Consider the following 13,579-nt stretch of genomic DNA (forward strand, 5'->3'; position numbering starts at 1 on the left):
CATAATTGATCCACTTGAAACCCCAGACTGCTGGACTCTTCTTGAGTTTGAGACATGAAAATCGTGTTCCCATGCCCTTACTGGATGTTGGTACTGGTACAGTCATTTCTGATAGGTTGCCAAGCTTAAAGAAAGTGGGTCTGACCTAAAAGCAGCATGTCTAAGGGAAGTCGGATGAACTCCATTCAGAAAACAAGCCTTTTAAAAGCATCAAAAGACGTGTGGACAAACCTGACAAAGCATTCATTATCATACATTGGCATCATAATGTAATTATTTTGCCACCTGTTTATTGCAATAAAATCACACTGCAAAATGTTGGCTTCATACCTCTGTAGCAAACCAGATTAAATCAGCCACGCAAAATAATGCGAACAAAAACAAATAAGGACAAGGTGCAAAAATATGATAGAAATGGCTTGAAGTAGCACTAAGGGATTAAGTAATGCACTTTAATATAATACAACTTTAAATCAAGAGGAGCTTTAAAAACAGTGCCTCATAACCCTAATGCTACTTGATAAAATGGTTGTATAGTGAAGGATTTCTCTTATTTTCTTACACTCCTTCCAGGGCACAGGAACCATCTACAGGTTACATTAGCCGCGTTCACACCAAGTACTTTGCCGTACTGAGTGCCGGCACTCAGTGCCCCGGCACTTATTACCCCAGGGCAATTAGTACAGATCGCGTTCACACCGGAATAAATTCCCTGAGGGAAGATTACGCAAATGAGCCGCTGACGTCACTTCGTCTTCTTCTGCTTTAGGTTTACTGGCAGGCCGCAAACAACTTCACGGCGTATACTGCCACCCGGAGTTCCCGGCCGGAAGTCCCCGGAGTTGGGGACTGGCTTCAGTAGAAGCTGCTGGGACTCCCAGCAGCTTCTACTGAAGCCTTCCGAGTAAATCGCCAGAACGCCGACACCTCCTCATCTCCACCGCTCCCATGTTTTATTTTGTGTTGCCATAAGTTAGTCTCTCTGCGTTTGTGCGCTGGGCGAATGCTAATGCTAATAATGCTAATGCGAGGATAATAAAATGGCGGCTTTACAAAACATTTCATAGTTTTACGGGGCGTGGTTTGCAATTCGCCCAGCCAATCAGAACTGGGGCACTTTTTTCCCCCAGGATAGTACCATCTCTCAGCAGGCACTAAAAATGGGGGTAAAAGTTCCCGGGATTAAGTGCTCTTTTTGGTGTGAACGCGACATAAGGGGTACTAACGGAACTAAACGCGAAAAGTACGGTGAAAAGTACTCCGGTGTGAACGCGGCTAATGAGACTTGTCACAGAAGTGCCCATAACTAGGTTTTTGTAATGTTTCCTTTTAGTACAGTAGCCTACGATGCAATATATTCTCAAAAAACAAGACATCACAACTCTCATCTTTAGATGTTTATTTCTGATATCATCATCAAAATTTTTACAAAACATTTTCTGACAATAATATACTCAAAGAGGAGCCATATTTTTGCGCTTGGACCAGGTCTCCACAAAAATGCGTTAAGTCTGAATACAGTAAAAAGAACAATAATAATAAAAAAACTCAACAACAAACCAACTACCAAAAAAGAAAACCCAAAAAGAAAAACAATGCAGCGCATATTTACACCCTGCAGAAACCAATGCTCTCTGCAGGAAATGAAATGAATGAGAAGGAGCGGGGATCCCCTGGTTCGTATGGGAAGCTTGGCAGCTTAAAAAAAAGAAATTTGGAAAGTGCTTTTAGCCTGCAAGCCAACAAAGAATAACTCTGATATTGCTTCAATCAGTTTCCCTCTGCTTTTCTCTCTCACTGCACTCTCAATCCAACAGCAAGACTAGAATGCAGGCCATTTAAATAAAAAGCTTCCTTTTCTACGGTGCTCACATTAAATCCAATTAGGGGCGTAAAGGGGGCTTTGTCAGACAAACGGAAAAGTGTGTATCCCCGACAGAGGTTAATGATCATGCCTTCACTTTCTGTGTTCCCTCTGACATGAGCAATTGCAGAAAAACAGAGTCAGGACAATGTGGGTCACAGGTTAAAGACTTCCTGCTAATGTGAAACAGCGTGGAACACTAACAATCAATGGGGATTGTGTTGGCCTGAACATCAGTAATGGTGGCGTTGGTTCAGAGGAGGTAGAGGACAAGGTGCTGCTTTAGATACACACACACACACACACTCGCAGGCCATTTGGGTACATGCGGGGTAGCTAACTAACTAGCAATGCATGGAGTCTCTGTTTTCTACCTTTCAGCATGAGAAAGTTATTAATTCTTACCACTTTGCAGTCTGCACACACCAACGGCACACAGAAACTTAAATTAGGACTCTAGAAGTGGCAGATGGGAGAATAAGCTTACTTTTTTTCATTTTTCCCTGCTTAGCCCCCCTATCTGTGTGTTTACGTACTGACTGTGTGGAGTCATGCCTGTGAGTTGTATGGGTACTGTGGGTAAGACACAGATGTATGTTAAAAGGAAGAAAAGCTGCAACTCCACGTCTGGCTTGGAATTAATTTTTCAAATCTATTTATGAGGTAATGGATTAGAACCTACTGAAGCGTTGCAGATGGCCTTGGGTGTTCTGAAATGGATGGGAGCGTCAAGAGCTGCAGTACTTTATTATCATCTATCAAGGCGTTTGTTGCCCTTTTTCATGGTTATTGTGTTCGTGTATGTGTATAAATGTTAGTTTTTTTCTGCAGTTTAAAACAAAATAGAGAGGTGCAGTGATGACGTTTTTTTGTAGGCCATACCCTAGCATCGCAAGAGGTCCCTTGACAAAAAGCAATGGGATTTACCTATTGGATTTGCGTGTATCAAAGCAAATAATCTGCGTACAGCTTAGAAAATTAGAGTTGATTTAATTGTGTGTTCTTATTCTGTCTGTGTGCCATATGGATACTTATGTGTGTGACACTGGTATCCAAGATTGGCTAAAGCAGTTTGTGTCACGTCTCATGTTGGAAATAATGCTGACTGGGACATTCAGAAACGTCACAGGGCCTTCATTCTAATTGAATATGTCCTTGCACTTTGCATGTGTCCCTCTAGTACTCTAAATTGTACAACATCTCTTGCTCCCTCCCCTCTTTTTCCCTTGGAGATTTGCATTTAGCTTTTCCACTGCGTATTAACTGTGAAATATGGAACTTTTCTCTGCAATTCCTTTAGAACTTTATTCAACTCCCCAGAAGCAAAAAGAAAAGAGATGGGTAAAAAAGACAAATGCTCCCAATGGGGACCAAAGTCAAAGACTGGAGGATGGGGGGGGGGGAGGAGGGGGGGTGGATCTCGGGGTGTACCAAACCATAAACAAACAAGGCAGAAGAGAAAATAAAGCCTGTTGGTGGGGCTAGCGCAGACAGTCCTGGGGTTCAGCTCAAACATGCATCATTAGCATGCAGCGCCTGTGCTTCCAGCTCTCTGATGGCGAAAAAGAAAATGGACAAAAGACGAAATAATTACTGGCAGCCGGATTGGAACATTCCGCTGAACATATACGATTTTATCTGGGCGGAAGTCATGATTAATCAATTGCTTATTAGTAGTTGATTTAATTGTGAATAGACAAAGGTTTTAATAGCATTTCCTAATTACACATGAAGGTAGCTTTGATCATAGTGTTTAGACTGAATTGAACCATTATCACTGCGGAAGTAACTACTACATATTGTTGCACTGGGCTTTAGCAGGAGACCAATAAAAAAAGAAAGAAGGGAAGGCTGTCCCAGAAGTGAAGGACCGACTCAGGCCTCTTTTTCCGGCTTTTATTGTACCAGGGAATTCTACTTTAGGCGAGACAGGGGCAGGAATGGGTCAGCAAACAAGTTGCTTTAAAAACAGTGAAGTCCTCCGTGACACGTGCTGCTGGTTCTAGGGCATTCCAGACAGGAAATATCTCCCATACTGTTTGTCTCTGGTTCAGCGCTCTTCCCTAACCGGGCATAGTTTCCCAAAATATCAGCATGCGGACAGAAATAGAACATCATTAAACAGGTTCACCCGAGTCACCCGGAGGCAGACATGAAATTCAGGCCAAGGAGTTAGCAGGGGCGATATAGAGCAAGGCAAGACAATACATGGATAGAATCGAGAGAGCTCCCATTATAAAGACATTGGCACAGCTGCTATTACAAAGTAAACTCCACCAGCACTATTAAGCAACCGTACTGAGCGAATCAACTGCTTTTTTTATGCTATGTCCTGTACACAAAGGGGACTGAACCCTTCTCAGACGCGAAAAGTTTTCGGTCACTTCTTGTTTTGGGGCTGGTTTTTGGTAAAACATTTAACAAAATTATGGCACATCGAAAAGAAACATCCTTCCCAAGTTAAACTCTTGGTGTAAAGAAAAGCACACTTGCCGTGAAATGGCAGATACCATTGTAATTCTAAAACAAGAGGGTTGGATTGGGATGTACCTAACAACACATTGTGAGGACACCTCCTGCAAGAGGAAACATGTCTGAAGTCAGAACAGAAAATGTGGATCTCTGTGAGGTTTGACGCTTGCGGTATGTCATAATAACAGGGCTCCCGAAATTCCCTTCTTCCTGTGATTCAGTAAAATGATTGGATTTGAGAAATAACCTCTGTAACATAATTAGTGTTTAATGGTACAATAGTGTCGGGAGCAGATATAAAAATAGTTATCATTGAAACAACAGGAGCGGTACAGTAGGAACCTCTTCTCCGAGTCATCTTGGTTCCCGCCGGAAAGTGAATAAGGCTCCTCTTCTGTTCACAAGCAGTATGTGTTTCAGAAGAAGTGAAGTTCATACTTTTTTTTTCAACATCTTTAAAGATTCACTATTTACACGATAAATAAGTTCTATTCGATTGTGTCCTTTGATTAGTCTTATAGAATTTCTTGACATCATCTTTGAACACGAGTCTTTTATGTTCCAAGCCAAAAAGATCAAATAACAAAACAATGAAAAAAAACACCTCTATTATCTTGAGGATACATCCACTATCTGTGGGTACATTTGGCCCCTTGCAATTTCATGTAGATCAATCAGTCACGCCATGGGAGGACCAAGCACAGTTTCCACAACTCCCTTGGGAACGACCACTGACATGAAGGAATCTGCTCCGATTAATCTGCAGATGATATTTGACAGGCCATCACAGCCGTTTGTGAAGTCCTCATTAGCTTCACAAGTCAGTGAGTAGCAGTGATTGGCACGGTGACCAAAGGCCTACAAGTGCAATAAAGTCCAACACTGCAGGCAAGCCTTCTGGAAAAAAAAGGGAACTGTCAGGCAATACCCCCACACGCGTACAGTCCATGGGTTCACACGCAGGATAAAGAGAAGTCAACGTGCTGGTTCAACATGCCCCCACTAGACACTGCTGCTCTCTGTAGTGGAGGGTTGATGGGAGCACAAGGCCTTAGCTTTTTTCGGAACCCTGCAAGATGGTGCACTCCAAATTGTCCAGTCGCACATTGACTTTGTTTTAGTTGTCTGTTTGGGGCAGTGAGAGTGGTTTGACCGTCAGTAAAGTGGACCTTTTGTAAGAATATGTACAATACTTTGCATTCCAATGTTTAACCACATGAAATCCCAATGGTTACCTCTTTAAAGCAAATAGTGAATCGTTCAGCTGGGATATAATCATATACAAAGACCTGCTGTGAAAAGATCCCATGGATGTTCATTGAATCTTATGGAACATACCATTATGTCTCTCCAGAAGTGTTTGTGTGGTTGTTGCTGTTCATTGTGTCTCCAAGATCATGAATTACAGTCAAATTAATGTTGGGAGGACCAGGTCATTATTATGATAAATATCTCTAAAATGTAAGCTTCACTATCTCACTTGCGTTGGTACTTTGCTAAGCTGTAAAGCAAAGCCCATTTCATTGGAACGCAGCACGGATGTGGTTGAAATTGTGAATGTAAGTTGGCAGGGGCTGGTTTAGAAGACCATTTTAAGAATGCTCTGATATATTTAACAATAAATGTAAGTAAACTCTTTGGTTTGACATGCACATAATAGAAATCAACGTGAAATCCTACGTCAACAGAAACATAAGAAAACAAGTTTAAGGAAATACAAATTCTATAACATTGTCTTGAGAGAATGACTCATCTTTGTGAAATAAATGATTAATGTATTTGCCTTTTTTTAACAACTATACAGACTTAATATTTTAAAACTAATCACAGTAAGAAGCCCCATCCTCTTCACATGATGTCCAGCTCCCATCTCGTTTATGTTTTATGTTACTGCTCCCACTTTCTGGGATGGAGAACTCATGTTTATTGCACTTTCCCTTTTATTCCAGACTTAGTACACGTGGACTGCTGTGAACAGGGGCCCCATGATGGGATATGGCCAAGACCCAGATTTGGAAACAAGGTAATACTTTTTGACATACGCTGGATTACCTCCCATGATTCAGACGTGTTTTATATGGAGTGCTTTGGAAAAAAGAAAACAAAATGATCTGCAAGGATGTTCCACGCTCTGCTGTATATTAGTGAGACTGTGTGTTTCAGATTCCAAGTCCCTTCAGGCGGAATTAGAAAAGTGTTGTCCTCTAGTTCACATACTCATGTTCTGAGGACAAGGCCCCACTGAATAACCAGCTCACCTGCCCCTTCATTACAAAGTCACGGTGAGTCAGAGGCCCTTGCCCCACTTTCTAACCACCAGATCCGGCTCGCTAACGTCCGAATTTGAGTGTGCCGGTGCGTTCGATGGTAGGATAAGACACGCCACTTGGACCTTCAGTCGGAGGTCTGAGGATTGGCGGAGGAGAACGAGGCCCTGGCACGGAGGCACCTATGCTGGCGGCAGTGGGCACGGCAGGCAGCGCCACTGTCTGAATGGTGCCCCTATCACACGGCCCCAGGTCATCCAGGCCCTCCAGGCCCTGTGGGGGTCCCTCATAGCCCATGTTGAGCCGCAGGGGTTGATGGGCCTGGCAGTAGTCAACGATAGGCTGTTCATAGCGGTAGAAGGTCAGCGCGCCCAACTGGTGGGGGACCTGTTTAGACGGAGAGCATAGAGGAGAAGGAGAATATGATGGAGTGAAGGGAGAGTGAAGGAAATGTAGAAATAGAAGGGGAAACAAAAGGAGACAGAGAAGAAAACGTTAGACAAACTAAATCTCAATCAACTTTGTCCCACAAAAGAACAAGAGTATCAAGTGTAGACATTGACTGAAAGAAATGTGCACAGACTGAGTCAGTTTAAAATCAATAGCTAAACTACATAATGCAATATGCTGAGAACTATTGATGACATCTCTTCACTTTTAATTCAAATCCCGGCTGAGCCACCAAATTAGATCAAACTCACTGTTTTCATAATGACTATAGGAAGTTTACTGCTATCACCAGACTAGATTATGTTCATGTTCTACTGCCTCTAATAATGGATTGTGTACTGGTTGGGGTTCTGCAAAATGTGTTCCAAGACTAAACATTTTGGTCGAAAAATTCTCAACAATGGGTGAAGTTAATGTACAGTGACTAACCCTAACCCTAACCCTAACCTGAACCACAAGGTGGAGCACAGCAGTCCATATGGATGGTATAGTGGTATATGATCATCACTCTGCGCCAGTTAGCAGTAAAGGACAGTTGAAAGGCAAAAAAGCCCCAACCACAATCCAACTAGTTAACAATTTTCTCCTTATTTTTTACCAGACACTTAACATGTTTTTTTTTAACATTTAATAGATGCGTTCACACCACTTAAAAAGGTGTTGGGCTGAATTGCAACATGTTTTACAAGAAACAATTTCCTACATTAATCCAGAAATACATACAAATTAGACCAAATAAAAATGTTCAGTTTCTATACTGACAAATGTAACTATAGGTCTAGTTTCTTCTTTTCCCGGGGGGCAAGAATCTCCAACTTATTTCAAACAAGCAACGATTATATTGTGGATTTCTTCAAAAAGAAAATAACAACTACCATAACTAGCCCTGGCAGCTACAACAGTCACAGCTGTTTTCCCTTTCAAATAAATAGTCCATACTTTCAAACGATGTTCCCCTTTTCCAAAGCAGTTAATTTGTCATACAACATTTCAACGGGCCTGTGTGACTCAAAGCCTACAGCACTGTTTGTTTGCCACTAAACCGCTGGCCCTCTGTAATAATCATCTTCACATGGTGACCACCTGAGCCTGTAACATTCCAAAATGTGTTCTGCGATGCATCTGCGACAACCGATTTTTACAGACGTGGGCCCCATTTTACTCTTCTCTTCCTACTTACGACTTGTACTGTAAAGCTCACTGTGACTGTCAGAAAAATACAAAGATATGCATTTGCACGTTTAGATATTCATGTATGAATGACACACAGACCTCCCTGCATATATGACCACCATGTGGGTGTGTTTGACTGTTGCTATGAGAGCTTAAGCAAATAAACCCGTTCTCCCTCTCCAGTGGCATGTCACTTGTGTCACAGCCAGAGGCACTCATCACATCTGGCTATGCGTCTGGTCTTGCATTCCCTCCACCAACCTTAGCACAGAGCCAAACAAACAGATAAGACTCTCGTGACACTCCGTCTCCCCGACTTTAAATCACACGCTTATACGCCTTAAAAATGAGGCCAATAACAAGATTTCTAACAGGCTGTGAAAACAGCAGGGTAAGATGGCAGCTGACCTGGATTAAACAACGCAGCCTGGAAGAGCGACAGATCATCAGGTCTGTACACACAGGCAACAAGAAACACACAGCAACAGCAGGAGCTGCAGATATGACAACACGGAAGGCATGAATAATACAACCCCTGACTCTTGAGGAGGTGTTGGAAGCTGAGCAAGTGTCAAAACTCTGACATCGTTCATGAACATCCCTGACATTTCCTTTTAACCTGCGATGTTTTTCACATTTTGAGGTAAACAGGTTATTCACAAGAGAACTTAATTTCCTGAAAAGTAAAATCACTGCGCCCTATTGGCCAAAATACATGTTTTTTCTACTTTTCCCTGATGGTATCTTTACATGAAGAGGGTTTTGAGGGCCAAGATTCCTTTTTCTGGCACTCCAATAAAAGGTGAACTGGATTGTATTTGTGTTTCCACAAAGCCTTTAAAAAATGATATTGGAAAAAGCTTAAAAGTAAGAAACCATGGTGTAATTAAATAGGTTGTTAATTAAATACATATAATAGGTAAACCTAATTGATGTGCCTATAATTGTTTTTGCTGCCATGGTTTTGAAAGAGTGCCAGATGTTTTGTAGTTTAACATTCTGGTATCGTGACAAGCTTAGCATACATATAATGGTTTATATTAATTTGCCTTGAATAAATAATCCCTAAAAAACAGTTTGACAGCAGAAATTATACATGCAGAATCTTGAAATAAAGCACAACTGGGTGCAGTGTAGCTTCCATTGGTAAGGATACATTTAGTTTAATTTGGTGAACAAAGTAGTTGTAGGGAAGGCAAACAAATGCAATCAGGGAACAAATTAAATTCTAATTGTGATTCAATGTAAGCTTTAAATTATGTCTGAGAGAAAAAAAGCATGTGCAAGCAAGTGGATTTAAACATAACACAACATAAGTTAAACATTGGTCAAAGTAACCCCCGAAAAACAACATCACCAGTATGCTTGTACATGTAAAGAACTTATCAAACAACAGCATTCTGTGATAAATCCTGTTTTAGGGAAATTGAAGAGAATTTATGCCAGGGTTTTTTACAAGAGGGCAGACTGTGTCAATGATATGGAGATATATGCTGGCTGGAAGGGGGGAATAGTGTGTGTTTGTGTGTGTGAGCAAGCAGAGATTTCAAAGTCAAATGGAAACATTCTGGGCTAACTCAGTTTGGCAGTTCAGGAATTATCCCACACCACCAGGCTAAGCTAAAGCCATTCTGAATGCACTATATACATTTCTGTTTCAGGCTTCTAAAAACTAGTGGTATTTGTAGCCTTGGGCTTTATTGTAAAATGCTACCATGGTGCAGTGCAGCATTACAATTCAGCCAACATTAAGGTGGTTTTCATATAAAACAATACTGAGGTCATCTTTGTCTAGTTTGGAAAAATGTAGGTCGTAGGAGTTCCATTTTTCATCTTTCAGTCCTCCAACCTAGCCTTTCTTTCAGCTACAACACATACCTCTGAAGCCACCACCTTTTTTCTTTGCATACCTCCCTCCTTCTCAAATCCATTAAGCGCGGCTGACTCATTACATTATAGGCACTCTGTGGATTACTCACCCCATTCCCCTTTCGGTTTAAACCCTTCACCAACCCTGAAGCCAACACCACCACCACCACCACCACCACCTCATCTCCAGTCCACATCAGCTCTGCTCATACCTCCCTGCCGAGGTACACCAAATTAATTAACCGATATTAAGTCTGAACCGTTTCAATGCATTCCATGAAATTGTCATGGCATAAATCTGGCCTCGTGGAGAGTGTGTTTGAATGTGTGATGTCCATAGAAGCCTGAAGAAGAGAAGGGACAGAATGAAATAGTAAAAGAGAGAACATTTTACAAGAGTTTTATACCAGTTTGACATTGTGTCTCTACCTTTTAACATACAGTGCTGCATGCAACGTTGAAATATGAATATTTATCAGACAACATGCAATTTTGAAAGATGCATATATATATAAGACAATCCAACGTGGCTCATTGAGCAAAATCGTTGATGCGAAACACTCGTTTTGTCCGTTACCGTGAAACAAAAGAAATAAAGTGCTATTGATATTCATCTGCCCGCCGTGTATAGTTGCAAGGTACAGAAAGCTCATTAGGAATGCAATCAGCCTCTCTTTGTGCCTCCTAGCATTAGGAAATTATTAATTCCTCACACTGAATAGTCTGTTGACTCTGGAGCCAGCCAAATATGAAAACTGGTAACATCTGGTCAGATGCAAATACAACATAGACACATTTAAATATATCTTCCAAATGTTCTTAAAGTATGTGATCTGGGCTGAAATGAATGATACCGGGGCTTTCTAATGGGCCAATCACTGTTGAAGAAGTTCCTGCTGTTTTTCGGAAAGTGAAAACAGCATGGGGCCAATTGCTCTTTCAGTATGTGATCTGTCTATTACTATTCACTTAAATACTTATCTAGACTTGTTTGACCTTTTTACCACCCATAACATCTTCTTTCTGCCAGATACATTCTCATTGTGCAGTACTTATTGAAGGTTTCCAGATAGTAGTCTTAAAACAAATGGTGGAATGGTTGAAGTCAAGGTGACTTACCCTAACCCTAACTGCAAGCTGGAGCACAGTACAGCCCCAAAGGTTGGTATGGTTTGAAAAAAACAACATGGTTGAGGCATAAATACCAGTCTGAGGCTTCTAGACATAAATAAAAATAAGAAACAATGGGGGAAATAACACTGACCAACCCTAACCCTAACCCTAATCCGAACTGCAAGATGGAGCACAGCAGTCCATATGGGTGGTATGGTGGAATCTGGATACACTAAGGTTATGCCATACACAGCAGTCACGCTAGTGTGCATTGAAAGGTCACTAGCAAACAAGGTCAGAGTTGAAATTGTCTGAACTTTGGAAACAATCTACAATGCTTTCCCTCTAGGTTTGAGATCTCTATAGGACAGAAAGGATCACACACACAGAGATGATGTTGCCTATCATGTATGTGAGAGCCTTAGTTGAATATATGTTGCATACAGGTGCAACTGCATTCAATATGTTATGTTGTATACTGCAGCTTCTACCTGTCAGAACACATTTGCAAGAAGACAAATAAACTCTCTCAACTCCCCATGCTGCACCACTGGATGAATTATTCTCCCTTTTTTGGATCTCTGCCACAGCTACCCGATTGTGCTTCAGCTGACAATGACTGGCACCCTGCCTCATCCAGGATCTTTATCTCCTTATGCCTGAACACACTTGAGTGACCTTCGGGCCATTTTGTCCCCAAAGCTTTGAGAATAACCTGCCCAAGGAGATAAGTCCAAACAAAAGTCTTAAAATGGGTTTTGACTTTTAGGGTTGTAATTCCATGATAGTTGCCGATCAAATTTAAAAAAGATGCAATTCAAATAGTTATAATTCAGATATCTTTGTTATCCCATTTTTTTATATTTAGTGAAACCTCTGTGTGTGAACAAACACCAACTGTAGCTGATAACCAGAGGCTGTAAAAACCTGATCAGAGAATCACAAAACATTCCCTTCCTCCATCCGTGGATATTTCTACATTACATCCTCACAACAGCTCTAATTTGCTAGAGGAGTCTCTTAAAATAAATCCTATAAATTCCAGTTTTTTTTTACAGCATTCCAGTGTGCCTCAGAAGTTCTGTTTTCTTTTTGCATTCACGCTTTTATGAGCAGCTAAGGAGGCAGTAACTCCGCCACAGGGAGACAATGCTAATGCCTCCCTGGGCTTTAAGAGCATTGCGGTTCAAAAGTCTGCCGCTCTTCATGCCAAACACTTTGATCCTCTCAAGTCACCATATTGTGGCACACAGAAGCATGACACAGTGAAGAGGAGGTGCAACAGACTCCCACTAAAATGCTGCTTAGGCAGTTACTGTTCTTCTCATTAATGTAAAGTCCTTTATGTCTGCAAACCCAGGGATTATGATGGGAATTACTACTTATTATATCACTTTGTGTTCTTTTTATGTGCCTCTGGATGTCACACAGTATTCCCCAAATTATAGCAGAAATGTTTTTTAAATAAATTGTTAATCGTTGTTGTCGCTATCCAATATTATTCTTCTTCTTCCTCTTCCAATATTGCATTATTACATTTTGTTTCATTTTTGGGAATCATTAAAACAAACCAAAACCAAGTTACTGGAAATCAACATCTCATTATTTCTCTCGTTTTCATCCTGCTAGTACTCTTTATAGAAGTTTAGAGATACTGTATATTACCGTAATTCATTTTGGTCCATCTATATTTAAAGCATGCTGTGATGCATATTTGATCCAATGTTTATGCTGTTGAATCTGTTTCAGTAAAACCATGTCCCAAAGTGCTGCGTTGTTGTACAAAGTACTTACTGCCACTGAGAATGAATCTCAGTTCCCAGAGAGCTTTGAGTTTTATGTTTTTCATAATTTTCACACCCACTACAACATGATTTCCTTTGCCAGTACTACCTCGAATTCACTTGTGTATTGTTTAGGGAAATAAGCAATTAGAAAAACATTTACTGTATAATAATTGTAATGTAATGTTTAATCAGAAATAATGGTACAGATTATTATCATTTTTATGAGGATTAATAAAACAATAGCTTACAGCTACCATGTTTTACAATACAGATATAGTAACTTTTAGTATACATGTTACTGATAGTAGAATTAGTGGTTGTATGTGGGTCTGGAGGGTCTGGAGGGTCATTAGTGTGTCAAAAAAGCTGGCCATTTTGGACTTTTTAGGTCCACATTATCACGAGTATGCCTTCTGTTTAAACGTGTTGAACAATAGTGCCAATCATATTGCGTTTAATATGTTCAAACGCAATATGAGTGTTTTGAACCATGTCATAAAGCTACACTAAAACCCCCATCAGTTGAAACAACTACACCATAAACATGTGTCCATCTGCAAACTGTGACTGCATGTGCTGGTGTG

At 40.8% G+C, this 13,579-nt stretch overlaps 1 protein-coding gene across 1 annotated transcript in view; it reads right to left on the reverse strand.

Annotated features, from left to right (window-relative positions):
* Positions 1-3,197: 3,197 nt before the first annotated feature.
* Positions 3,198-13,579, reverse strand: part of LOC117478735 (leucine-rich repeat transmembrane neuronal protein 4) — a 103,088-nt gene continuing 92,706 nt past the window's right edge. Inside the window, exon 4 of the mRNA XM_034125638.1 lies at positions 3,198-6,990. Coding sequence (XP_033981529.1) covers positions 6,667-6,990 — 324 coding nt within the window. The 3' untranslated portion in view covers positions 3,198-6,666. The remainder of the gene's footprint in view (positions 6,991-13,579) is intronic.

The sequence above is a fragment of the Trematomus bernacchii genome, unplaced genomic scaffold, assembly GCF_902827165.1.
Source record: "Trematomus bernacchii unplaced genomic scaffold, fTreBer1.1, whole genome shotgun sequence".
In the NCBI taxonomy this organism is placed as follows: Eukaryota; Metazoa; Chordata; class Actinopteri; order Perciformes; family Nototheniidae; genus Trematomus; species Trematomus bernacchii.